The sequence below is a fragment of the Juglans regia genome, chromosome 7 (genome assembly GCF_001411555.2).
Source record: "Juglans regia cultivar Chandler chromosome 7, Walnut 2.0, whole genome shotgun sequence".
NCBI lineage: Eukaryota > Viridiplantae > Streptophyta > Magnoliopsida > Fagales > Juglandaceae > Juglans > Juglans regia.
The window spans coordinates 46,895,153-46,922,233 of NC_049907.1; the positions used below are offsets into that span (position 1 = coordinate 46,895,153).

The 27,081-nt window shown below is 38.0% G+C and overlaps 4 protein-coding genes across 8 annotated transcripts; 2 read left to right on the plus strand and 2 right to left on the minus strand.

Annotated features, from left to right (window-relative positions):
- Positions 1-2,979: 2,979 nt before the first annotated feature.
- LOC109017894 (F-box/LRR-repeat protein 2-like) lies at positions 2,980-5,048 on the minus strand. The gene has a single exon (XM_019000075.2). It carries the CDS (start codon positions 4,953-4,955, stop codon positions 3,219-3,221), a length of 1,737 nt encoding a protein of 578 aa, XP_018855620.2. The 5' UTR covers positions 4,956-5,048; the 3' UTR covers positions 2,980-3,218.
- A 2,416-nt stretch (positions 5,049-7,464) lies between these two features.
- Positions 7,465-11,937, plus strand: LOC109008617 (probable receptor-like protein kinase At1g80640). 3 transcript variants are annotated; one of them, XM_018988782.2, is made up of 11 exons: positions 7,465-7,532; positions 7,662-7,938; positions 8,788-8,958; positions 9,069-9,319; positions 9,416-9,548; positions 9,666-9,729; positions 9,819-9,915; positions 10,021-10,120; positions 10,997-11,115; positions 11,209-11,298; positions 11,386-11,937. In XM_018988782.2, exons 2-11 carry the CDS (start codon positions 7,764-7,766, stop codon positions 11,551-11,553), a joined length of 1,368 nt encoding a protein of 455 aa, XP_018844327.1. In that variant the 5' UTR covers positions 7,465-7,532; positions 7,662-7,763; the 3' UTR covers positions 11,554-11,937. The 3 variants fall into 3 exon arrangements, with proteins under 3 accessions (XP_018844327.1, XP_018844326.1, XP_018844328.1); XM_018988781.2 differs by lacking the exon at positions 7,465-7,532 and having other exon boundaries at positions 7,603-7,938; XM_018988783.2 differs by lacking the exon at positions 7,465-7,532 and having other exon boundaries at positions 7,603-7,938; positions 8,788-8,943.
- Positions 11,938-17,743: 5,806 nt separating this feature from the next.
- Positions 17,744-19,826, plus strand: LOC109008618 (ribonuclease 3-like protein 1). Of its 2 annotated transcripts, XM_018988786.2 has the most exons (4): positions 17,744-18,007; positions 18,127-18,373; positions 19,245-19,359; positions 19,490-19,826. In XM_018988786.2, the coding sequence occupies exons 1-4, from the start codon at positions 17,912-17,914 to the stop codon at positions 19,647-19,649; spliced, it is 618 nt and encodes a 205-aa protein (XP_018844331.2). In that variant the 5' UTR covers positions 17,744-17,911; the 3' UTR covers positions 19,650-19,826. The 2 variants fall into 2 exon arrangements, with proteins under 2 accessions (XP_018844331.2, XP_035548101.1); XM_035692208.1 differs by lacking the exons at positions 19,245-19,359; positions 19,490-19,826 and having other exon boundaries at positions 18,127-18,675.
- A 34-nt stretch (positions 19,827-19,860) lies between these two features.
- LOC109008616 (ATPase 9, plasma membrane-type) lies at positions 19,861-24,599 on the minus strand. Of its 2 annotated transcripts, none has more exons than XM_035692206.1 (12): positions 24,505-24,599; positions 24,104-24,418; positions 23,460-23,786; positions 23,176-23,295; positions 22,543-22,665; positions 22,325-22,429; positions 21,923-22,232; positions 21,121-21,635; positions 20,803-20,976; positions 20,513-20,695; positions 20,237-20,418; positions 19,861-20,136 (listed from the first exon to the last, which is right to left on the minus strand). In XM_035692206.1, exons 1-12 carry the CDS (start codon positions 24,529-24,531, stop codon positions 20,040-20,042), a joined length of 2,478 nt encoding a protein of 825 aa, XP_035548099.1. In that variant the 5' UTR covers positions 24,532-24,599; the 3' UTR covers positions 19,861-20,039. The 2 variants fall into 2 exon arrangements, with proteins under 2 accessions (XP_035548099.1, XP_035548100.1); XM_035692207.1 differs by having other exon boundaries at positions 19,931-20,136; positions 21,121-21,642; positions 21,855-22,232.
- Between the last annotated feature and the right edge of the window lie 2,482 nt (positions 24,600-27,081).

Sequence of the window (27,081 nt, forward strand, 5' to 3'; positions counted from 1 at the left end):
GCTGTGCTTGTCATATACTTCAGTTTTTTTTTTCCCTGCACGCTGATCATTAAAAAACCTGCAGCTAATGTATAAGCAAACAAGAGTAGAGTCCATCTACTTCAACACCTCCTCCTATCCCTGTGTTGATCACATACCAGGACACAAATACGGTGTAGCAAGGAAGGCGTATCAAAATCGCATAGCAATTAAGATGATTAACACAAGGACGCTAATCTCGGATTAAAGCTTTAATTAAAAACCCCACAAAATATTTTGCCAACAAGCATGACAGTGTCACAACGTTCATTTTAGTACGTATTAGCCTTGTTCTAAATACCAAATTGGGGCATGCCATATGAGAAGAGGGCGATGTGGCAACACTTGCGAGCCCCTTCAGCTCACGACGTCCTCACTTTGCCATTCACTAAAATAGGTGTAAAGAAAGCACCATATGTTTCTGCTATCAATTAAGGAAGCTGGTCCAAGTTCTACTTTCTGAATTAAGAGAGATCCTGCCTTTCCAAGCTTTATTTTTTTTATTAATCTCATTTCTCTCAAGAATCTGCTAATTTATCCAATGTCACGATTGATATCTACCAGATTGTAAAGATTCACTGGAAGAGAGATTTTCATTCAAGATAATATCAATTGTACGCAGTGTATAATATTTATATACAAACTCTCCATAACCTCCTCCTAGGGGTGCTACCTGCATGCCCCGGTGGGAGGGTTTCATACCTGCCCCCGCCCCCTCATGCGGGGTGGTGTGGACAGGGGCAGGATAGCTAGGGCAGGACCTTGCTGCCCACCCCTACCTCCTTCTATACATAAACTATTCAAAAATCAAAAATAATATCACAACGTTAACAAATCTGCTAGCCCGACATATCAGTAGCAATATCCTTAGATTTGACTCGGCATACTTGTTCCCTTGGCTTGTGGTGTGGCGTTAGGATCATTTTGAATTTTATCTCCAATATGAATAATGCCCTATCAAGAAATGAGCACTTTCTTCTTATATGTTTGAGGTGGAGCCTCAGCCCTACATCAATAAGTAATGACTACTTACGTTTATGATTCTCACCCATAATTATTATCATTACGGTGGTGCTGACATTGTTCTCATCATGACAGCGTGGTGCATTTACCATGATTACCAGGCACTTGATATCTAAATGGATGGGAGTAGACTTAAACAGTAAAAGTGCGTATTTTTTTGTCTGAACGAATGCAGTCTTTGTTGTGTTCTATGCATGCATCATGGTGGCTCGATCCACACTGCCGTTTCACATTATCTTTTAGAAGGCACTAAACTCTGTTCTGTTTTGCAGTATTCAGTAAGAGATATTTTGTAAATCTTATGAACGCAAGAAGCAAATTCAGTAAGAGATATTTAAGATGAGTATTAAATAAAACTAGTATTATAATAAATTAGAGAGTTTCTGATTGCATAAATAAACCGCTATGAATCAACTGGATGCTTCAAGAAGAAAATCTTCATTTATTTTACTTTTTGCAATTTCCACGCGGTTGTGCAGTGTCAACAAAATTACGTGGAACACAACTCAAGAACAAGTTGCTGGTTTAATATTGCAGTGACACGACTTCCGGGAATCCCACTCAATGACTCTTCCCAATTAGTTTATACTTAGTGCTTTCATCCAAGCAATGGTGCTTTCTCCCAAAAAAAAAACATGATGCTTTCCGCGGAATGAAGATCATTCGTTTGGGAAATGAAGTGGGCCGACATCTTTTATAAATTTCATTTCTTCTGGTTTCATACTAGGGCACTAGAGCCCCTGCTTTCGGGAATAGAGTCTATCAATGGACACCTAACAGGATACTCCATTACAGGAAATAAAAAACTCGATTAGATTTAACAGAAAACCTGACGTTCAACATTATATTATTGGTTTTTTCTCCTTGCTTGTTGCGTGCCGCTGCTTGATTGGTTGTCATTGTGTTCTGTCAGGGGTTGTAATTTCCATTTAATGCTGTTGCCTCTGCACTAAACCAGTTGTTTTAACTCTAGCTTATCTCATCCTATGATCTATCACCCACTAACAACAAGGACAATCGCTCTTAAAAATCTGTGGAAAGATCGGAGAAAAGCGGAAAGAGAACTAAGAGGACAAAGCATTCCTATGATCTATCACCCACTAACAACAGGGACAATCGCTCTTAAAAATATGTGGAAAGATTGGAAAAAAGCATAAGGAGAACTAGAAGGACAGAACATTCCTATGATCTATCACTCATTAACAATAGGGACAATCGTTCTTAAAAATATGTGAAGAGATCGGAGAAAAGCGGAAGGAGAACTATGAGGACAAAGCGTTCCAATGATCTATCATCCACTAACAACAGGGACAATCGCTCTTATAAAATCTGTGGAAAGATCGGGAAAAAGTAGAAGGAGAATTAGAAGGACAAAGCATTCCTATGATCTATCACCCACTAACAACAGGGACAATCGCTCTTAAAAATCTGTGGAAAGATCAAGGAAAAGCGGAAGGAGAACTAGGAAGACAAAACATTCATTTGATCTATCACCCACTAACAACGGGGACAATCACTCTTAAAAATCTATGGAAAGATCGGAGAAAAGCGGAAGGAGAATTAGGAGGACAAAGCATTAATTTTACAGTGCTTCATAGATTTCAATGGGTGGTTAATATATATTCAAAGTAGTCCACTATGTTTAACATGCCCACCATGAATGTAGTGGTTGACTCGGGGTGCCATTTTTTCGTGTATTGCCTTAGGACTTCTTGCTTTCACTATTCAACCATTAAAATTCTTTGTTTTAACCCACATTTATTTGATTACTCAAGTGACAAAAGGTAGCAAAAGAAAGGGAAAATGTAAGCATGTGAACCATGACTTGGTTGCTTTCTCTCATCTTTAATTCATCAACGTTTTTACAGTTGATATCCCAATTTTATTTAGATTACTACATTCCCTATTGAACAGAAGACCACTCAGCACTGAATTACTTCAAAACATTCTTTAACATTGGCTATAAACAGCAAGTTTTGTATTGACAAAATTAGAGCAGTGGGATAACAAAATCTAGCATGAAGAATGACATTTCTCTTAAAATTACGAGTCTGCTGATACAAAAACAAATAAAAATTCACACAACGTTTATTTTCAACTAATTATGTGCAGAAGTTAACTGAAGGGAGCTGTAAAATGATTTGAGTATCCGAGGGACACTTTCCGGGTCCTTTTTGCTAGCCCTCCCCAACAAAACAGCCATGACGCAAGAACAGGTTCCTTAGCCTTTCAGTAGAAAGAAAACCACCAGAAGGCAGGGTGATTTTTCTTAATGATGGCCTTGAAAACACCATCCACGCAATCTCTATATTCACATTATCGCACCATTTCAGATTTATCTCCCTTAATCCTCTGCAGTTCTTCAGTACTTCCTTCACCCCTTTATCCGTCACATTCAGGCAGCCCGCCAATTCCAAACGTCGTAGCCTGCAACTTCTCTTTACGATCATAGCCAAAGCATTATCATTAATCCCTGATCCTTTTGCACTCAGTTCCTCCAATTCGGAGAGTTCGAAGTCTATCATGAACTCCTTGATCCCTCTACATTGGTTTATCTCCAAATGCCTGATCTCCCTGCAACTCTTAAAAATTTCTGAAATGCTTTCTCCTGTGATTTCCCAACAAGAACTTAGGTCGAGGAGTTGTAAACCGGGGCAAACAGTAACCAAAGTTTTGATACTCTCATTTCCCAATTTACCATTTTGAGCCAAGTTTAGAGCCTTGACGCGATGGTTCACCACAAAATCCGTAGTAAGATCTTCCTTCCCTAGATTTGTTCTCTCCATTTTGACTTCATTCAGTAGGTGACACATTTTCATGATGGTAAAGAAGGTCGAATTTGTGAGCTTAGAACATTTACTGAGATTTATTGAGGTTAACTTGGAGAAAGAGTCGGATAACTCCATTATGTTCTGGTCTGTGAGAAAACTTACTCCTTCAAGGTTTAACAAACTAAGACTCCGGTACTTGTTCAACAGCAAAGAGAAGCCGGCAAACGTGAAACCGTGGCAATGGGCAAGAGTGAGCTTATTTAGTGGGAGACATGCTTCTACAATTGAATAAAGCAGTTCATCCGCAACAAATGAGTTTGACAGATCAATATCTCCCAAGGCTTTAGCGTATAGAAAAGATTCTACGAAACCAACCTCCATTGAAGGCAACCCGATTTCATTTACAGATATGGACCTCAATTCACGACTACAACGAATCGCGAAAGCAATAGCATTTGGGGTTATGCAAGTGCAGTCTCGGACCGCGATTTCTCTGATTAAGGTACAATTGGATGACAGAGCGATTAGTGATTGATTGGAAATGAACTGGTTACCTGAAAGGTCGATCTTGATCAGGTTCTTAAGCTTCAATGTCAACGCAGAAACCCCCAAGTCAGTCACAGGCCCCGAAAATCTCCCCAAATTATCCAACCCATTTGAGGAGTAGCAAACTTTATGCTCAGGATAGCTGATATCAAGTTCTTCCAGATTTGGAAACGATGATGCTATAGTAAACAGATGGATGTCCTGCAATAAGCCTATCTTGGAGCAATTCAGGCTTCTCAAGTTCTTCATATTCGAACCCAATTCTCTCAACCCATCGAGGTGAAGACTCTTCTGGTTGGAAAGATGGAGAGCTTCGAGGTCTAACCCGGATATTGCAATCTGATTAAGAAGGCCTTCGAGGTCTCCATGAAAGTCACGGATTTCTATCTTGCGGAGACGACGAAATCTTCGGAGGAGTCGAGGAAGTAAAAGAATTGTCTGGTCGGTGACAGTGAGGAAAACTCGAAGTTGATTGGAGATGGCAAGGAACTGCCTGCAGACCAAAGATAGCGATTCAAAGTGACGATGGTGGTCGACGAAAGAGAATACGAGTTCCCAACATTCTTCGGGAAGATGTACGGGGGGTTTCTCTGACATTGATTTCAGTTGGAGGAACTGGAAGGAATGAAAGGGAGAGATGGGTAAAGTTGTTTTGGCAGAGCAGATCTTGAGATCCGTGGATAGATCGGAGTTTTGAAATCAAGGGAAAAGAAAAGAGTTCATTTTACCTTTCTTGTTGGTTCAATTTTAAATTTTGAATTTTAAATTTTAAAACTATTCGAATAATATATATCTATATATTTAAATTTAAGGCTACTCGAATCATATATATATATATAATATATATATTGTGTATATATATTTCATCTTTTTAATATAATTATAAATAGATTGAGACTGCTTAGCTAGTAATAAATATGGATTTTTCATATATAATGTGAAATGATATGTACACGTACACTTTCATGTAAAATTCTATCTAAATTGACTGCATTATCAATCGACAATCATTATCTAAATCAAGTTTTGGAAGTGTGATGAAATAAAAATTTTGTGAACAGTAGTTAAGTAGTTAAATAGTTTGTAAATAATAATGAAATAATTTAAATAATATTTTATAGAATTTTAAGAAATGAAAGATAAAAAGTTGAATAAAAAATATTAAAAAATTTAAATATTATTAGAATTTAGTTTATTATTATTATTATTATTATTTTTTTAGATCTAAAAAAGTTGAATTATTTTTTATTTTTTGTTTGAAAATTTGAAAAAATTATAATTATTAGTTTGAAAGTATTTATATTTAAATAATTTTAAAAAAGAGATGAGATAAAAAAAAATTTGAAATTAAATTTTTTTCAAAACAAGCCCGTAGTCTTTAGGATAATATCTCTCGTCCCTTTTACTTTTTTCTTTTGTTTTTTTTTTGAGTGAGTGTTCTTTCAAGATGATACCATCTTAACAACTTCATTGCAATTCTCGAGTCATCATCAAACATATTTTTTTTTCCTGATGATCATCTTTGTACTTTAGAATATTGGAAGTTGAGGCAAGCTCATGCTGGCATTTAGACTGCCATGCCAAAATAGCTCAATATGTGAGGAGAGATGCTTGAAAATATATCCCAAGTGAAGGCTATTTCATGGAAAATGTATGAGGGGCCTTTCGCTGTTATTATTCAGTACTGACTGTTTCTTACAGCTTTTTTTACAATTTAGTTAATAAAGTTGTAAGAGTGTTATTATTTTATAAACATATATTTTATTTAAAACAAAATTATAAAAAAGTAGTAAAAATAATTCTGTTTCTATCACTACTCATTTAAATAAAAAAAAAATATAGCTACTGGTTATACATACATATTGTCAATATATGTATAATCATAATAAAAATGTTTTATCCACTAAAAGACTTCACAAAAATAAATTTATAAATTAACGTGACTTGACATGGTATATTAGATTATAAAATTATTTTTATTGTAAAGTATATTTAATGTATCATATAAACTCATGATAGTTTGTGATTTTATTTTTATGAGATTTCTTTATATTTGTTTTGACGTAGAACTTCACTTATCATAATTGTTGAAACAAGGAGCAATGTTTTTTTTTTCTTTTTTTAACAAAAGGAGCAATGCTTTCTAAATATAGTATAGAATAATTATTCTGATCAGTTACTATTTACTATTCTATATTCTACACTCTATAAAAAAAATTTGTCAAATATGAATATGAATAGTGGCTGATGCATAACAAAATTCTATAATATATGGCTGCCATTTGCTTGGAGATGAGCTATATATAAATGAAAAGCTCAAGATTATAGAAACTTGATAGTTCTTGTGGTTTGTTTCGCACGTAATACAAAGTTGAATGCATAAATTAATAAAAACATTGTGTGTGCTAGCAATGACGTTTTCCACTCGGAATTATATTTATATTTTGTCAATTTTCAAGGTTCAAAAGGTTCACATGAGAATTGTGATTATGTCACGTACGGTGGTACAGAATAGGTTTTCTTTAGATCTTTACCCAAAGATGAAGAACAGCTAAGCTATTTTTGTCAACCATATTAATTAGGCGCCGTACGTCGTATGCATTGCATTGCATTGCATGCTAGTTTCAACTTTCAACAGAATATGCTCGTGTCGCTAATTAATTCCCACCAAGTTTGCATTTTTACGATTCCCATTTTACATTTTTCTCCGACTCTTTACGATTTGGGTTTTAAATTTTAATAATCTTATATACAATTATGAGTTATACCAATATCACACACTCAATTTTCCATATAAATTTTATATTTATTTATTTATTTAAAAAAAATAAATATATTACTTCTCTAAATATCATTTTTTTTAAATTGTATTTGAATTGTGAAATATTTTCAAGAATTATACGAATAGTAGTAAAAATAATAAAATATTACAAAAATATCTCAACCTCCGAACTAGGTATATATTTATGATAATTTATCACAGATAACGGTCACGGACTCGGAACTTCAGCACACTCTCCTGTTTTTCAGAGTTTGTCTCTACCCACTACGACCCGCACGTCTCAGTCGCCCAAAAACGCTCTCTACTTTTTTTTTTTCTTATCAAAGAAAAGATGGTAGGCTGTGTTTGGCCCACGCGATGCACGTCCCCTTCCGCCCTTCGGCCCCTCTCAGGTATCCGTAGTTATTATACATACACCCACTCTCCACCGGATAGATAGATAAAAGTGCTTTCTTGGTTTCCCTCCAGCAGTTTCTTTGTCTTCTTCTGCCAGCAGATAACAAAGATTTTTACATACATAGATAACTCGACACAAGCAACAAAGGAAGTTTCTCAGAGTCCCAACACAATTTAACACACTCTTGCACGCATTCTCTCTCCCCTCTCTGAGGAGAAAAAGTGGCATGATGAATCTTCTTGGTCTTCTGCTTCCCATGTGGGTATCGAGCGCCATTTTGTCTACAATCATCGTTGATGCTAGATCAGAGCCTGCTATATCTGCAATTTCGGAGCCTGCTTCTGTTGCCCAGAGAGAGCCTACTTCTCAATTTTCTCTAAAAATGGAAGCTGAATCTCCAGGTACTTCAAAAATGCACAGGGATTTCTGTTTTTGGTCTTTGTTCCTCCTCAGGGACTTGTGTGGCCTGTTGGGTATTTGCTTGTCTAATGGGTTTTCATTGGTTCCAATTTTCGAATTCATTCAAACCCCAACTAGAGTGGATATGTTTTCAGTCTAGATTTATTCGATATTTGGGGTTTTGATTTTTGGTTTTAGATATTATACTTTCGCCCAGTTTGGTTTCTGACAATGCCGTGAAAGGAAGAAGTATCCCCTGTAATTTTGTATTCTAGCGGGTTTAATCTCTTCTCGTTTTCTTGTGCTCTGTTTGGTTTCTGAGAAAATGTATCGTAAGCAAAAGTTAAATTGGTTAGAAATAGGCTGTTTGTTGTTTGATTTTCCCAAAAACCAGAAGTTTCAATCAATTGTATAATTGTACTTGAAAAAAAAAAAAACTATCTTGCTTTGCTGTGATTACATGGGTGTTTCATACAAAGAAAAAAATGGAAAGAAAATCGGAACATGGAGTTTAAGAGCTAAGTACGCAGTTTCCTCGGGAACAAAACGGAAACATGCTACAGTAAACTAATGTTGTTCTTTAATATTTCAGTACTTATTTCATGGCAGTTATTTATTGGGTTTGGACTAAAATATCACATTCACATTTTGCTTCCTTTTCCGATCTCATAATCCCCATGATTGTCTAAACAGAAAACAATACCTTTCCACGTTTATATATGCTATGCACATTTTATATTTTTATATTTCCCTTTTGCGCGTTCTAATAAAATTTCTGCTTATCAAAAAAACCATTTTGCTGTATTTCTAAATTAGCATGTTTGGTCATGGTTTTCTCATGCTAATACCAGGAGTACCAAAGGTTAGAGTAACGCACCACCAAGATTTGAACAAGAGAATTCTTATAGCGCTCATTGTTGCTTCCATTCTCCTTGGTGGGATTTTGCTGTTTTCAATATGTTTTTGGATCTATAGATGGAAAAACTCAAAGAACTCCAATGAAAAAGGTCAAAAAAGCTTAGGTATCGTCTATTTAATGAAAATTGCATTTGTTTTTGTTTTTTTTTTTTCCCTTTTGAGATCAATGTTCACATTTTTTCCATTTATCTTGTCTCTCTAATATGATCTGAAGAGGCTGGAAAAGGGATGTCGCAAAGTCCAATGATGGTTAGATTTAATTCCTTGATGATGCTCGATAAGAAAAGTGCGGTAGCTATATTTGATTATCAATCATTAGAAGCTGCGACAAACAATTTCCATGAAAGTAATGTTATAGGTGAGGGTAGTTCTGGACGTATCTACAAAGCTTGTTTTGATGAAAAATCCCTTGCAGCAGTGAGGAGAATTGATGGTTTCAGGCTAGGCATGGAAAGAGAATTTGAAGTAATATTCTCGCTGAAATTGATTTGGATATCCATTTGTTGGTTCCTGAACTTTTTATTTATGGGTTTCCTCTTAATTGATTACTTGGAATTGCAGAATGAGGTAAATTGCTTGAGCAAAATTCGGCATCAGAATATTATTGAACTACTTGGTTACTGCATCGATGGAGAATCAAGGTTTCTAGTTTATGAAATGGTTGAGAAAGCTTCTTTGGAAACTCAACTGCATGGTATATCTTTTTTCTTCATTATCATTTATCAATTAAAGCAAAGAATTAAAAAGGACAATAGCCAAAAAACTTTTGTAGGTCTGCTTGTATTGTATCTGTTTTTTCTCAATGTTGTAGGATCTACCCGGGGATCAGGTTTAACGTGGCATTTGCGGATGAAAATAGCTGTTGATGTTGCTAGGTAAGTCCACTATGCTCATAACTTGTTTTACTTTATTTTTTCTCCATTTTTTATGTTAATATGGTTGTTGTTGTTATAAATGGTGATAGGGGGTTAGAATATCTTCATGAGCATTCCAATCCTCCCGTGGTTCATAGAGGCATAAAATCCTCTAACATTCTTCTGGATTCTAATTACAATGCTAAGGTAAGATCTATAGGTTGTCTGTTTGAAACTGGCATGCACGATATTTTGGCTGTATGTGATATTCAATAGAATGCTTTCTCCTTTAACGAGATTTTCTTGAATCAGCTGTCAGATTTTCTCCTTGCCGTAACTTCTGACACTGAAAACAAGAACATAAAGATTTCAGGAACATCAGGTTATTTGGCACCGGAGTATCTTTCAGATGGTATGGAGAATTTTATATGATGTTTAAACTGCATACTAATAAGCATTCGTTTGAATGATCTGCTTGTTTGTTGCATTTGTCTTCCTTTGAGAGCTCTTCTTTCTGTGAAACCTTTTGAATTTCTGTTCTTGCACTCGAATGCTCCATGTTCTCATAAGCATAGTGTCTTTATATTTTGCCTTAAAAGAACTAGTTTTAGCTTTTTCTTTGTAATTGCCTTGCGTATGCATCTATTCACTGCTAACAGACATCATGATCTGAGTAGCGTATAAACTGCTTAGAATGATCAAGTTAATCACACAGTGTGAATAATCTGCGATGATACGAAGGGTAATAATAATTCATAAATTCAGGTATTTGGATTAGGGCACTCAGTGTTCTTTTATTTGTATTTGGATATGCCTATTCTTTGATCAATAAAGTTTTGTTTACCTATAAAAAAAAAAAAAATTCAGGTAGATTTAAATAACATAAACCCCGTCTTTCACCATCAGTATAGTGTAGAAGTTCCTTAGTGCATCCATATGCTTAGAATGTATTATTTCCTAATGTTCTATGTCCAACTTCCAAGGGTAAAAGTAATGTTGAAAAGAACGGTTTCAATGTTAATGTTGTAGGATGGGCTACCGATAAAAAAGATGTTGTAGGATGGGCCATGTATCATTACAAGTCAATTATCTATTGTTTCTGTAATCCCGTTGATGAAGAAAGTGGATGACTTATTTTCACTCATTAATCATATAGTTGTAGTCAAGAAGGCATTACAATTAGCTGTCTTAGGTTGTCCCAATGTTTGATTTTCTAATGCCACAAAGAACCAAAATTCCAAGTAGAGGGTTTTCTTCCATATAAACGATGTGAGATTATTTTTTACAGGTAAACTAACAGATAAAAGTGATGTCTATGCTTTTGGAGTTGTCCTTCTTGAACTTCTTATGGGAAGAAAGCCATTGGAAAATGATGCTCTGCCTCAATGCCAATCTATTGTTACATGGGTAGGTCGTCTTTCAGAAGTCACAAAGCTGCCTTTGATGAAGTGAATTTTGAGTTTCTGGTGCTTGATGTCTGAATCAATTTTTGATTTGCAGGCTATTCCCCAGCTTACCGACAGATCAAAGCTTCCAAACATTGTTGATCCTGTAATAAAAAACACCATGGACCTAAAGCACTTATATCAGGTTCCTAAACACTAATATGTGGGTACCTAATGAATTGTTATGTGTTGGGATTTGCAGCTAAATTATAATCGTATTACCATTGGACAGGTTGCTGCTGTGGCTGTGCTATGCGTACAACCAGAACCATGTTACAGGCCGTTGATAACGGATGTCCTGCACTCACTCATCCCTCTTGTCCCTTGTGAGCTTGGAGGGTCACTCAGAGTTACAGAACCTGTGAAGCCAGGCCGTCACTCAGAGTTACAGAACCTGTGAAGCCAGGCCGCCCAGAACCCTCCGCTGACTGGAGAACCTAGCTCGTGACTATTACACATTGTCATGCTCCAGATCAACACATCTAGGCTATCACTCAAAACACCCGATTCATTTTCTCGTGTTCATGATCATTCTTTGCAGATTACCTTTTCCGTGAGATTTGGACAGCAGTAAACTTATGATACGAAGATTTTTTTTTTCCTTAATTAAAGATGTAAATTGTAGTAAATTTGATGTAATTTTTCCATTACAGTCTGGGAACCAATTTCAAACCAGTAAGAGAACCAGAAAAAAGAGAGGCGCGGGGATCCAAAAATATGTGAAATAAACTTTTCTCATCCTACGGATGAATAAGTCGATAATTTGATGGTCATTCTATGGCAATCTCATTTTGCTACATCATGGTTTATCTTATCAACGACTAGAACATCGTATTGACTCTGCTTTTACAACGAATTCATTTTTCCAACTTTTGGCCTCGTGCGTATCAACCCGTTTATACCTGCTCGAAGAAACAAGACTTGAGAACAACAAACACAACATCTGTGAATCACCATCGTTACTTGTCACCGTCCAAGTTAGTTGCACTAGTGCCCTTTTCGTTATGTTCTTCATGATTAAAAGGAACACGTACAGATTTTGAGCAATAGGCAAACAACTTGATCCTGTTTTTTGTTTTTCCTTTTCCACCTAGTTTGTTTCGTACCCTATATTTTATTCCCCCCCTCCCCCCCCCTTTTTTTTTTCTCAGCATATTCCCCCTCTTTATTTATTGCCATCTTCATCCAGTAACATATTGATGCAAGAGAAATGATAATTGCAGTCGTGAGTGTGCAAACGCCGTGCAATTATTTTAAAAAAAATGAATAAATATGGAACTCATATGAAAAGAAATTAATTTTTTAATAGTAGATTCCACTCTTTTTCAAAGCAACGGCACGGCGCTTGCGCATTCCATGATTGTATGTAGGATTACTGATTGATGCAAATAGAGAGCACGACTCCCAAGCGGAAACTACTCCTTAAATCGTGGGGGATGGGGACTTATTCAATTGCTAGAATCTTTATCAATTCTTATATATTTATTTCAAACTTTTGTTACTAAGTTGTTAAATCTTTCGTAATTTATTCCCGTAAGACTTGGTTGCTATATTAGCAATCCCTTCCTACTTTATTTCCTGATTTATAGCACTTGTAATCCTTTAAATATGGCAATGATAGAAAAGAAAGGCAGTTGCCGAATTTTTTGAGATGATATTGAATTTGAGAATGGAGAGATTTCATTAATAGAGAGACTCTGTTTGTATTTTTATTTCCTCTTGGACGTCAACGTGAGGTTGGCTCCTAAGGCTTGCACCACATATGTTAACCACTACTGCAGAGAAGGAAAAAGACGCACAAGAAGACAAAGATGTTGAGACGCTTGATGGAAAATGAGAGGTTTGTCTCCAGCTATAAGCTTAATCTGCAACCCAGGAAAAATAAACATGAATAAATAGCTCGAAAGACAGAAGCTTGATTGGTCAAATTTCGACAATTTTCATCTTCCAACTCTTTTATTCAAGCCTTTGCATCGATTGGAGTTATCACACATATACACATGATAAATGGATTTTGACTTCCATATCTTAGAGCGTAGTTAGTTCAAAGACAAACACAGAGAGAATTTCAATGCCAGATCTTCATACCAACAACTTGAACTTGAAGGCTAAGCCAAATCAGTTAAAGCTAAATCTTTTAATATAAAAAATATCATTGGTATGAATCCAATCGAGGAGGAACATGTTTCTCACTCTGTATGAGCTGCATACGAATTACGGCTCCCTCTCTGCTCTTGAGGGCAACGGGGAAGGCTCATACTCTATAGCTCTAGAGATGTGAGGCTAGCTCAACCGTTCGTGCATATCTTGGGATACTCACTCACTTCTTACCTCTACTTCTAAAGCTAACTGCCAATATTCCAAAGCCAATTCCTGATTGTCAATTGCTTCATCAATTGTGGCTTAGCTTAAACTCAACCATAACCTTTAAGCTACAACCAACAAAAGCAAGAAATTGAGAGCTTGTTTGCTTGAAGAGGGCCAAAAAAGGTGAGCGCCTAGCGCGAGCCTTATTGAAAGAAAATGCCCCTTACTATAGAACAAAGCAAGGGATTGAGCTTTAGAAAGCCGTTGCGTGTTTGAACAAGCAACGAACATTGGACATGAGATTTTTGCCTGTAAAAGGATTTTTTGCAGCTCTGCTAACTAGGAGAAAGAGAAAGAATGAAATAGCATTGCATTAAAACAATTGAATTGGAAAGAGGAAATCAAAATAAGTTACTTATGAGCATTCAATAACAGGAAGACTATTCATAGATAATCTGCAAATTGTTGTTGTTGTTGTTGTTTTTTTTTTTTTCCTACTTTTTTTTTCCCTTATCTTCTATGATTTTTCATCTTATTCTCTAACAAAATAAGACTATTCTGCAGCAATATATTATTACTCAAGAGCTTGTTTAAATCAAAACGAATCTATCTACGAACTTCGAATACCTCTCTAGTCGATAGACCGGCTAGCCCACTTGACTAGAAGGATTGAGAAATTAATAGAGTACAAAACTTATCTTCAAGCTTTACCTTATTCTGATCTTTCAAAGGGCGATCGTGGAGTCACTAAATGAAGTCCTCCATTTCTTTCGGAGGTGCTAACCCGTAGCTAGGCAGAGATGACTAAGTGACATATAGAATATGACGCCAAACATCGTCATCTCACAGAGAGGCTTTCCTTAGTGCCCTTCCCTTCAAAGTAGGCGATAGGCAATATATGACATTGGCTTAAATGTGATATCAGTTAGAAGGCACTTGCTTAGCAGCTTTAGAAAATGAGAGGCACAAATTTCTCAATCTTTCTCGCCAGTTTGGGACTCTAAATGCGTATAGTGCGCTCGTCAAAATTGGAAAAAGGTCTTCTTTTTTTAATTACCTAATGCGATTGCACCATTTTTGGGACCTCTGATGTTGTAAAGGACTATATGTACAACATCACCTTCAGGTATTGAAAAGGTCACTCTTGATGCAAGATTCCTCCATCGATCGATGAAGTCAATAGTACTCTCTGTGATCCCTGCCTCTAAGAAAGGTTAATCAACTCGATCAAGCACGACGGACGATCTGCTTGGTGCAACTACTTTATTATGTATAAGTCCACCACATCCTCAAACGTTCGGATTGCATGACTAGGGAGAGATAAGAACCATCGTGCGGCACCTCCTTCCAAGGACTTCTGAAAAAGGTAGATTAACATCCCCTCCTTATTTTCGTACCCTTGACAATCATTGCAGAAAGTGGCTAGGTGATGCATGGGATCACCAACTCTGTTATACATTCAACAGGTGAAGAAAATTTCATTAGGGGCCTTTAGTAGTGAACTTTGAACTTTGAGTCTTTTTTCATTATATAAATGACTACTGCAAGTGGGCTGGGGAGTGTCATGGAAAGACCTGGTGATGGTGCTGCCAAGGCTATGACCACGACCTTAGAAGGGTTGGAGGAAACCATTGTTGAGTTGATTGAGGCTGTTGCTACCATGAATGCAATACATGTGAAGGGGACGAATGACTAGGAGTTAGAACACCATATAAGGCAGAAGGTGATTAATAGCATTCTTGAGGGGATTCCCGTCCTTCGTTGTCTCTTAGTTGCCTACGATCTTTAGCTTTCTCGTTCCTAGATAGGTATGAAGGTGGGCTCCGAAGTATTTTATTTCTTCCTAAAGTGAGGATTGGTCCCCTGTGTTTCCTATCCTTTCTTTGAGGAATTCCCCCCAACTTGTTCAATTCAATAAGAAAAACCTTTAGTGCACTCTTAGCTCGATAAGTGAGTTGGCTTCCAAGCCTAGGGGATAGTAGGAAGGGCGTCTATGGAATTCAGATAGTCAGTCAGAAGACCAGTATGAGGTGGCTTGCCCTTCACTCCATTCCAAAGTAATGGGCTAGTGGCTTGCCAAATACTACATGTTATTTATTACACGTCTGATTCTTCTGAGCTAACAGTTGTAGACTCGAATACAACTCCAAACCTGGAAAACCAGGACTTGCAATTGGCACGGGAAGAAAACCACCTTGTCGAGCTGGAAGAACAGCAGAGGTAGCTAATCGGATGGCTGTCCTCACATATACTTGAATCTTAGAACCTGGGGTTGGCGATCTTCCCTCTATCTCCAAGGTGCGGTTAGGTTTTGGGGTCGGATCAGGTCCCGCAATGGGCTTGGCCTCTATAACGAATCTAGCCACTTCTCTCAACTGGTACCCCCTCTTCTCTAAATGGTTGGACCCCTCTGCCCTAGGCATGGTCCACCAAAAACCATTTATGGGCAGCTTAGGAACCGGCTTTTGACTTCTTATTCTTCATCAGAATCTTCTTTCTCTTCGTAAAAACCCCTGCCTTTGTGTAAATCTTGCGTGGACAAGATAGAATGTAAATAAACATTACAGATACGTATTTTTTGGTTCAATTCATAGACTTTCTTGGCCCAAATACATTTTCATTTTAGTAATTTGGCTAACTGAATTATACAATGCCAACTATATAAAGCCTGAAGTGCGGACGATATTATCAATGCATCAAACAAAACAAACTATGAAGAAGAATACAACTCCAAGTTTCTTGAGCAGCACTACAATTCTTTAATCTATATTCTCGATCATCCCGAGAAAAGAAACTCTACTTAATTCCCCCAAACTTCAAGCCCAATTGCTTTTTTCTGTCTCTGTCTATGACAAAGAATCGATGGCCATTTCAAGCTGGCTGTGCGCTAGCAGCACAAAGAACATGCTTGTTAAAATTGTTCATCCTGGTGGCCATGTCGAGCTTCATGACAGGCCAATCCTTGCAGCAGAGGTCATGACTCGGAACCCAAAATGTTGCGTCGCCCACCCACATGTATTCCAGCAGCCGTGGGCGGTTATCGAACCAGAGACGACGCTGATGCCCGGCAAGAAGTTTTATGTCGTGCCCATAGGCACAATACGGAAGCTTCAGCGCAACGCTTTGAAGAATTCTCCGTCTTTAGTTCGTCAAATCCGAAGCGCTCAATCTAGCAAAGGAGAGGAAGAAGATAATGGCGCTGTTTCTTCTCCAAACCTAACATATGCCAGCAGCATGAAACCTAATGCAGACAAGCAGTGTTGCTTTTCTGATGACAGTTGCTTCATGGGCTTGCTAAAGGGTATCAAGACTCAAGAGACTCGTGGCGAGGAGTACTCAAGTCAGGAAACAGGATCACCAAGCAGCAGTAACAGTTCTTCTGAGGTCAAACTGCTTACAAGAAAGAGGCCTAGTGATTTTACGAGGCCTGGGATGAAAGGGTCTCCCAAGAAACTTGCAGCTCTTGATCATTGGCAACCGAGTCTAGAAAGCATCAAGGAAGAATAATAATTGTAATTATCCATGCATGTTATTTTAACCCATCTTTAAGGCTATAACAAGTATATATACACATAAAGAGGGTCAAAGTAAGCATATATACTTCATTTCTCTGTAATACTCCATGCACGAGATCAGAATTCAGAAGGCTTCAGAAAATTCTTAATTCCGCTATTTCTCTGTAACAGTATTAGAAATGGTATAGTAATATCAGAATTATATTTTTTTGGGAACAGTACAGGAATTAATGAAGAAAAAACTATACATTTTTTATGGAAGTAGCATTGAATATCGTCTGATGTGCTTAAAAATAAGGATATTTCTCCATTTTACTTGAAATGAAAAATATCTTTCCAATAAAAAATATGATATATATATTTTTTAATTTCATTGGATCGTCCCAGCTATTAATTTGTACTAATGAGATACTTTTTCATTTCAAGTGAAAATTTTCTAATATCTTTGCATATTTTTTATTTAAAAACTATTTTGAAAAAATAAAAAAGCTTTTAAAAATTTTCTTTCCCAACAACCCATGAGGAATAAATATTCATCATTTTGAGGGCCGAGTATTTTACAGAGAAGAGCTATTCCTTGTCATAAAATTCAAACAAATTGTGAAATAATTATTTTGCAAGAACTAATCGTATTCTAAAGAAAATAAATACTATTACGTCGGTAGAGCGAAATAATAATGATGATTTATATGGAAGAGTGACGTTTTGAATTCAATTATTTAAATGCAAGCACAAGATATGAGCTAAAAGTAGTTGATGGTTCATTACCTAATTATCTGGGCAGATCTGCTGCTTGATGCTGCTCTACATCTAGCAGCTATACCTGGGTGATAATGTCATTTCGGTGTAAAACGTACGAGTTTGGGCAAACCCGTCTCTCTGGTTAGTTGCTTAACCGCTTAGACCCATTAGTTCCTGCAGTGGGTAAGCAGCAATATGGAAATGAATTCCTCGAACCCAGAAAAATTCTTTGTTGATCTCAAGCTTCTTCCCCCCATAAATCCACACGCCTCTCCCACTTCCCACTCCCAGGTAGACAGAAACGCCAATTCCTCTCTCTCTCTCTCTCTCTCTCTCTCTGTATGTGGCTGTTTGCAATTGGGTATTTCAGGTTTTTTTTTTCCTTATCTGGTGTGTGTGGGGTTTTCCAGGTTAATTCAAGGAAACCCAAAACCAGGGCATTAGGAAAAGTAGTAAAGCCAAGCGCCAAACAGGGTCTAAAGCTGGTTGAATATGATGGGCGACCCACAAAAGCCAATCAAGCTTACAACATTCAAGCACAGAACTTGATGGTTGAAGAAGATGCTTTTCTTTGTCCCAGAGAGTGCAGAGAATTCACCTCCAATGGAGTGATGGGGGGCAGGGGAAACATAGCCTTTCAGAATGAATCTACAGATGGTACAGATCTAAACCCAAGATTGTTTGTGCCATACATTACTGCTATGTCTTTTGGCATTGTTTCCTGGGCTTCTTTACCCAAAATTAGAGATAACATATTTACAAAAAATAAGGTCAGCAGAGTAGCGAGGCTGTCCCCTTTTAAGAGGAAAATGAGATGTTTGGGAAATTGGTGCTTTACATTTCTATCCATATGTTTGTCCCTTTTCATATCATACTTCTTTTTGAAAGGTTTTAAGCCACACCCATCAGTATTGTTATTTGCTCCCTACCAATTTTATAAATAATAAATATTTCGGTGAAATGTTTTATTTTCGAAACATTTATGGAGAGTATAATAAATAAGTTTAACGCTAACTTAAAACAAATTAATAAGATTTTTCTTGTAAATCTCCGTATTTTATTCCAAGAACCCGCCATCTATTGTTAGATGTAAACAATAAAATAATAAAAAGATAATAAGAGGGTAATAAGTCTATCATTATCCTCGTTAGAATCTCCAGTATATGGCAAGGTGTAAAGAGAGAACTCAGCTTCAACTCCAGGTAAATTGTAGTAGATTCCCACGTCTTTCTCATAAGAAAAATCCTCTAGTCACAAATCGATTATATAAAAATAATTTTATAAATTAATGTAATCTTAAAAATAATCTCAGATTGTAAAATTACTTTTATTGTAAAGCAAATTTGATAGATCATATAAAATCACGTCAGTTTCTAAATTTATTTTGGAGTAATTCCTTTTTAGCCTTAACACTCCTCTTCTCATAAGCACTACTCAAGTTGCCCCCAAAAAGTTTTTTTTTTTTTTTGTTTTTTGAGATTATGTTGGACTGGAATTTGTGAAGAATTTACCTTTACAAATGACGTAGGCGCTTCAAAGAAGGGATTGGCGAAATCAAATCTGTTCGAGATCTGCGCTGCAAACTATTGGAAGCCCCCTTTATTTGAATGCTGCAAAGAGGAAGGGCCAAGCCATGCAAAAATGTATGTTCAACATATATATATATATTATGTTACTCAAACACCCCAACTCTCCAAAGATGCAAGAATCTATAGTTAGATATTGCCTCCATGGATGCTTCATTGTGAGTGACTATTTCGTAGTTCTAAATAGGTTCACCTTCAAGGTTATTGTCGTGATGGAGGAAGCCTCAACCACGGTTTTGGTGTGCTTTGGTGCTCCCCAATTGAAAAAGAAAACAGCAGCAGAGCAAGCAGCTGAAGGGGCCTTATGGTACTTGAAACATATTGGTTATTCTCCAAAGGACGCCTAAAACATTTAGCATGCAGCTGAAGGGGCCATATGGTACTTGAAACATGATGTTTGCTTGTTCCAACTCCTTACAGGAGATTAATTTACGGTTTTCGATTGTATATCTTGCAACGACATAGAAAGTAATTTACGGTTTTCGATTGTGTGTGTGTGAAGTCAGGATTTATAGAAAATCTTTCTACTCGATAAACAGGAATAGTTGACAAGCTTGAAGCACAAAGAAAGGAATTATCATTTAAAATGAATGCAGACTATATGCATACAAAGCTAATTAATATCAGAGTTAGCCATCCTACAAAAATCATACGAGAGGAAAGGACAAACGTTAAACAAAGAACTCCTGTCACTTGTATGCCCGCCTCTCTGCTCATTTGCCAAACTATTTCCTCCCTCAAACAGTGTAGTGTTGCTGAATGGTTTCAATATCAAGCCCCTTCAGTTTCACTACAGACTCAACGTGACCCTTGAGCGTGTGGAGCTCCCTCAACCTGGAAACAAAACAAAATGGTTGATTTAACTTCTAATTACACATGCACGCACGCACGCACGCATATATTCCTTTATATGTCAGCAAACCCTGAAAATTACCTGGCAACTTCAGCACGCCTCTTGGCCTGTTCGGCGATTTCAGACAACTCCCCATGGTTGTTCTTATCAGTGAAAGGTTCTGATGTCTCGGGAGGATGAAGCCCGTGCAGCGACCGTTGAGCTGCAGCCCATTGCGCTTCCCTCTCTCCCCTTCCATAATCCTTCTTCGTCGTGAAAGCAGTCTGGATAATGGGTTGCAAAAAAAGAATGGTCAAAGATTGGTGAAAAAATGTTTACTAAACACATATTCCTTGAATCAAGAAAAAAATCTGTTACCTTATTCTCGAGCAGATTATTCCAGGCCTTGCCACTCAACACATATCGGATAATGAATTTAAGAATATCCAAAGGGATGTAAAAGACGACGCTGTAGATCCAAATAACGCCAGCCCATCCCCACCCAATTCCGCGTATCCTCGCAAAGCCCCAGTTTCCATACACGGCAATAATAGTTGCCACCTTCATTGATCCATCAGAAAAACAAATCACTACTTGGGTCATTTATATGCTCCTTTGTAAGGGAACCACATGGGAAACCAGAAACTCGAGTTTCCTATAACACTCACCAGCTGTGCTATAAGAAAGGCAACCACAAGCAAGAGACCAGGGCGTTCAACATAAGACAAGCTCCGGGACCGAGTAACAAAGATGAGTGCCTGACTTACAATGCTCACTTGAAGGTAGACAGCTGCAGTAAGCTCTTCATTGTTGTTCCTTATAGATCTTACACCAAACTTATCCTGTCGATGTTATGTAAGAATAATCATGAATTTGCTATTAGATTGATTTTGTATTAAGGACCAACTAACATCAATAAAATATTTCTGAAAGTCTATACAAATGCCATGAATTTGCAATTAGCTGGGATATTGATATTTTCTTACCGAGAAGAAGTCGGTTTCGTGAGCAGCCCAAAAGAAAACAACGGTCATGACAGCTAGATAGGTGCCAAGAACGATGCCGGTGGCAAAGATCTCCTTAAGCTTCCATGAATCAGGAAGGGGAGAAGGCTTCACCCTGTCTTTCGAGATGGTCATGATAGTTCCATCATTGAGTATGGCAATTACCAGAACCATGAAAGGTGAGAAATCGAATTTCCATATCAGTGCCAGAAGCATAAAACCCAGCACGATACGGATAGTTATAGAAACTGCATAGATGGTGTAGTTCTTCATTCTCTGGAAAATGGCTCTGCTAGTCAAGACCGCACTAATAATTACACTTAATCCGGGCTCTGTCAGGACTATGTCAGATGCACCTTGGGCTGCGTCAGTAGCATCAGAAACTGCAATCCCAATATCTGCCCTCTTTAGAGCCGGGGCATCATTTACACCATCTCCAGTCATCCCACATATATGCTTCCTCTCTTGCAGCCTCTTCACGATTTCATATTTGTGTTCTGTAGGCTTCCACTAGTTAGTTCCCGCTTGAAAAATCTTACAATCACTCAAACTTCACTTTAAACCATCCCACATTGACAACAAATTCTTGCATTTAGGAAACAAAACTCTTGCACTCCTTTTTCCCTCTTAATTTAATCATTAGAATTTTTTCGTATTTCACCAATTCATTCCCCCATGGAGTTATTCATTTCATATAATGATTCTCCCAAAGTCACAATGTTGAGATGGCTACAGGTGAACGCCGCATAGATCTCAATCAAAATGAAGAATGCAGTCCAATTACCAGGGAAGACGCCAGCAAAGCCATCAGCCTTCTCAATAAGCTCATCAACAGGAAGGGCAGCAATGGACTCGTCTTTATGATCACCGAGGAGGGAGGAGGAAGGATACATGTTTGTTCCCATGCCAAGCCTGCGACCAGTCTCCTTCCCAATGGCGAGCTGATCACCTGTGATCATTTTAACATTGACACCAAGATTGAGGGCTCGGCGAATGGTCTCTGCACTGTCATGTCTCGGAGGATCAAAGAGAGGCAATAGACCCACAAATTGCCATGGTCCTCCTGCGCTCTCCTTGGTTTTTTCTGGCACCGCCTGAAAGTAGACAATCAATGACAACTCAAGTTTGGTTAACAATAGCCTTACCGTCCAAGGAGAGCTCTGAGAAGAATACAACACAAACTCACTTGTCTAGCAACAGCAAGAGAGCGAAGACCACGATCAGCAAACTTGGCAATGATTGCATGGGCTTTCTCTTTTACATCTTCCCGGAGGTTGCAGAGCTCAATGATCTGGCAGGGATTGAGGTCTTAGCTTTATAGATAAAAGATAAACACGGTACAAAGATAGTTGTAACGAAAAAACTCAGTAATGACTAATGATGAGTCGAATAATAATCTAGCACCTGCTCTGGGGCGCCTTTGCTAACTCGGTGCCAATTGCCTTCAGAGTCGATGTATGTTATGGCCGTACGCTTGTCAACTGGGTTAAAGGGAAAGAAATGCACCTCATTGATACCTTCTCGCGCCTGCCATGCAAAAAAAGCCAAAACAAGGTGTGGAATTTTAATAGTCAACCATACAAAAATCTAGCAAGGAAAGCCAAAACTGGTAGAATATTAAGCTGGTCAAAACTATCAATTGAAGTTCAATGTGACCACTCGTCTCATCGCCAACAAGGAAAAAAAATTAAGAACCAAAAACTTCCAAATTCTCCATCTGGATCTTAGGAAGTTGCAAACATATCCTGAGCAATTGCAAACACATCCTTCTCCTTTCCTTTCTTTCGTTTGAAAATTATAGCCTTTTTAAGGTTGGGGTATATAAGAAACGGCTGCACAAACCTCCTAAATATTATCAAAAGACTGAATAAACCAATCAGCCGGCCAAGAAAGTAAAGCATGGTGCTCCAATTGCGTGGAGAGAGTATGGTAGCAGCAAGATCAGTGAGCTGATCAGTGAAAGCATACATAACTTTGAAAAGAAAAACTGAATTTAGGATTAAGTTGAAAAGATTACGTATTTGGTGTATAACGTACCTCCTTGGGGTCACCCAACATCCCAACAATACAAGCGTCAATTGCATCCTGATTCTCAACCCTGGAAGCCCTGGCCCCAAGTAAAATCAGAGCGTCCTGGTTCACATCCTTCACAAATACCTGTTAATCAACATTCCACGATTAATAAATCACCGAGTATTATAATTGTTGATTCACTCAACAATTAGATCACAGTATATGTTCTTCTGTATTTACCTTTTCTCCTACCTCATGCATAGTTAGGCATACGTTTATACGTACTCATCTACAATTTAACCACTAACCTCTATCATGGTCTTGTCTACAGTAAGCTTGTTGAGAGTAAGAGTCCCGGTCTTGTCACTACAGAGAACATCCATTCCAGCCATCTCTTCAATGGCTGTCATCCTCTTGGTGATAGCACCCTGTTTTGACAGCCGGTGGGAACCAATAGCCATTGTCACAGACAAAACAGTAGGCATAGCTATTGGGATGCCCCCAATGAGAAGCACCAATAGATTGTCGATCCCATTCCTGTAATCACGTTTCTGAACTGGGTACATAACAACTATCTCTATTATCATCCCCAGAGCGATCGAGCATATGCAGAAGTTTCCAATGGCAGTCAACACCTGATCAAACAATCATCATCCACTGCACGTTAGACAGAGCAAAAGACTGCAAAATGAGATGGCCTCGTTGTTCAAACTTGGCACAACTATTTATTCAGAATTTATTGAAGCCTGCCCTTCACCAAAGCTCATGAAACCCAATTCTGTATCGTAGTATTCAGAACGGATCAAGTTTGCCAGTAATTATTTATCGAGTTCCCAAGTTATCATAAAATTATATCACAATTTCACAAAATACCCCCCACTTTTCCTCTGTTCATTCATAGCTCTTTCGAGCTTCATTCAAAAATTTTCACACTGGACTCTAGGGATGGTACCTTTTGGAAGTGTCCTTCCTGGTTGGTGCTGTCGACCAGGTGAGCAGCCTTGCCAAAGAAGGTGTGCACCCCAGTGGCAATCACAACGGCCTCTAGCTCACCTTGTTTGACAGTGGACCCAGAGAAGACTTCATGACCCGGATTCTTTGTAACCGGCAGAGACTCACCAGTTAGGGCAGACTGGTCGATCTTGAGCGGGTCTCCCTCCAAGAGACGAGCATCAGCTGGGATAATATCTCCTAACTTAATACTAATCACATCTCCCGGTACTAAGATTGCAGCCTCTTGCTCTGTCCATCTTCCATCTCTCAGAACCTACAATCAACAAAGCAAGAACGCAGACTTGACTACATCACACATGGGTTAAGTATTGTTGTAGCCGTGACATCATGTATAATTACCTTGGTTTTTGGCGCAAGACCTGCCATAAGTGCTGCTGCAGCGTTGCCTGCATTGTTTTCCTCAATGAAGCTTATAGTGGAGTTAATTAGAAGCAAAGCCACTATCCCTACAAAATCCTGCCAGTCTGGGGGCTTGCCCTACATTTGTTTAGTTTAAAAAAGAAAATCATTTCAAAGTGAGATTAAGAATTTTTCGTTGTTTTAATGGTGTGTGCATGCGTGTCCTGTATGCGCGGGTGAGAGAGAGAGATGTTACCCCTCCATTTGCCAAAGCTATTGCCATGATAGCGGCAGCCTCCATCACCCAGGATAGAGGATTCCACATAAAACCCAAGAATTTCAGAAACTTACTTTCCTGTTTCAGGATCGTTCGTAACGGATCTGTTACTATTTATTGAAACTAGAGGGAAATACACACAAAAGTTTTATGGATATTACCTTCTTTTCTTCTAGCTTGTTTGGCCCAAAGATTTGAAGTCTCTTCTGCCCCTCCTCGGTTGACAAACCATGTCTTGAGCATTGTAATTGTTCAAATACTTCCTGAACTGGTATGCGCTCCTGCATACACGTACACGTTGCATATCATTGGAGTAATGAATCAACAAAAAAATAACAACTTAGCACAGTAAACAATCAAATTCCTTTTCTTTTTTGGCGTTCGCTAAAACAAGACTTCAAAACCATCCCTTCTGGCAATCTAACTCAAATTCCAAGATTTCAAAAACTGTGTAACAATACTTATAACTAAGCTTAATCATAACACCAGTGTGCCACTAAGCCAAAAAAAGGGAGATAAATACTTCAACTAAGCTCAACGGCAAGAGGTTCCATACTTTCCAGGGTCCTAAAGAAAAATTCGAATTTGTGATATTTTACTCGGCCACCAAACAGAGATTTTTTTAGGAAGTGATCTAGAACTAACACATCGAAAAGATAAGAAAAGCAAATAGCCTAACAACTCAGAGAATAAGTTTACAGCATTGAAACCAGTAGCTGAGATTTTGTGACGAGGAATAGCATAAAACAAGAGAATTAACGGGGGAAAAAAAAAGGAAAGAAGGAAAACCAGGGAGAACAAAAAACATACGCAGAAATCAAGAAAGCAGAAACGCGATCGAAAGACATAAGAAAAACAAGAAACAGATAGTACAGAAACGAAATACTAAATGAATGCACAGAAATAGAGTTCAGAAACCAGGAGACGAACGTCACTATTATGAGAACATAAAAATGATGGCCTACCGTAACAACTACAAGAACGCATTGGACGCAGAAACAAAAACAGAGTCACCAGAAACGAAAAGACTCCCTCCCAAAACAGTAATAGATAATGCAGAAAACCGGGAGAACGTAAAACAAAAACACACTCGGGAAAATAGAAGAACAAAAGAAAAAAAGGAACATACAAGATCGACGTTCTCCTTCTTGATCTCATCCAAGCTAATGGTCTTGTTCTCAGCCATTTTCTTTTTGCTTTTCCGTCACACCAACCGGAAGAAGCTATCTCACAGTCCAACGACACTGGGAGCTGCGTGTGAAGAATAGAAGCCCACTGAGAGTCTTTGCGAAAAACAGAAGTATCTTTCGTCTTCTTTCTGAAGCCACAGTGAGAGAGAGTGAATTCAGAGAGAATGGCTTGTAACGAACTTTTTGGTGAGTTTGGGGTTCCTACGTCTTTCTATGGGAAATTCCCTATTCCTATTCTTGGTACGAGTGAACCAGCGTATCTCTTGCTCCTATTTTAGCCCCGGTCTTCAGGTTTTCTTAAAATCCAAAATTAAAATTGGTTTGGTTTCTGCTATTCTCACTCTGCTTCTTCGTCTTTTTCCACAACAATCTTTAATTCCATAATGTCGTTTATGATCGCAGTTATTCTTTCCAAGTTCAGATTGATTATGTGGCGGCTTCTTGTTGCGCTGCCGCGGGGAAATTTGTCACTGTGCTGTGACTCCCGCGTTCGAGCTCCGAGGCCATGGAAAGCATGGTGGGCTGGGCATGTAGTGGAACAGATTCAGTCCTTTTGAAAACAAAATAAAAATTACACTTTCTAGCCCGTCTCTACTGGACCCAACTGGGCCATGTAATCGGCAACTTCACTTTTTAAAAAAAAAAAAACCTTTCTCAGAAGTCCTCATTGTTCGGCCTAGTAAGAGAGTGACACATAGATAAACATTGCAAATTGGCTGGCTATCGGATGTTGAATTATAATCAACATGAAAATTTCTCATTAATCACTATTCATCATCCCACATTTTATGAAAAACACTCACATATCTTACAAAAAATACTCTCATACTTTATGTAAAAATTATAGGTGTGGAATGTAAAAATGAATAGTAGTAGATATATAAAAATGTCAATCAACATTAATGCCATGATAGCCCACCATCATAGAGTAATATATATACAGAATTGCTTCTAAGCAGTCGGGTGTTACGATCCCACATTGACTAAGTATGGGATTAGTTGATGGTTTATAAGCTCTTAGGCACCCTTCCCTTGTAAGCTAGTTTTCAAGGGTGAGTTCTACCTAGTGGGTTCATTACAAGTGGTATCCAGAGCCCTTTCCTGCCCTGA

What these genes read in the sequence shown, in the direction of transcription:
- LOC109008617 (XM_018988782.2), top strand. Translation starts at nt 7,764, where the DNA reads ATGATGAATCTTCTTGGTCTTCTGCTTCCCATGTGGGTATCGAGCGCC. An exon ending in AAAAGGTCAAAAAAGCTTAG is followed by an intron (nt 8,959 to 9,068) that starts GTATCGTCTATT and finishes TATGATCTGAAG; the next exon opens with AGGCTGGAAAAGGGATGTCG. An exon ending in ATAGCTGTTGATGTTGCTAG is followed by an intron (nt 9,730 to 9,818) that starts GTAAGTCCACTA and finishes AAATGGTGATAG; the next exon opens with GGGGTTAGAATATCTTCATG.
- LOC109008616 (XM_035692207.1), bottom strand. Translation starts at nt 24,531, where the DNA reads ATGGCAGGTCTTGCGCCAAAAACCAAG. An exon ending in AGGAAGGACACTTCCAAAAG is followed by an intron (nt 23,787 to 24,103) that starts GTACCATCCCTA and finishes TTGTTTGATCAG; the next exon opens with GTGTTGACTGCCATTGGAAA. An exon ending in TGTTGGGTGACCCCAAGGAG is followed by an intron (nt 22,666 to 23,175) that starts GTACGTTATACA and finishes TTTGCATGGCAG; the next exon opens with GCGCGAGAAGGTATCAATGA.
- LOC109008618 (XM_035692208.1), top strand. Translation starts at nt 17,912, where the DNA reads ATGGAAATGAATTCCTCGAACCCAGAAAAATTCTTTGTTGATCTCAAG. An exon ending in CTCCCACTTCCCACTCCCAG is followed by an intron (nt 18,008 to 18,126) that starts GTAGACAGAAAC and finishes GGGGTTTTCCAG; the next exon opens with GTTAATTCAAGGAAACCCAA.
- LOC109017894 (XM_019000075.2), bottom strand. Translation starts at nt 4,955, where the DNA reads ATGTCAGAGAAACCCCCCGTACATCTTCCCGAAGAATGTTGGGAACTC.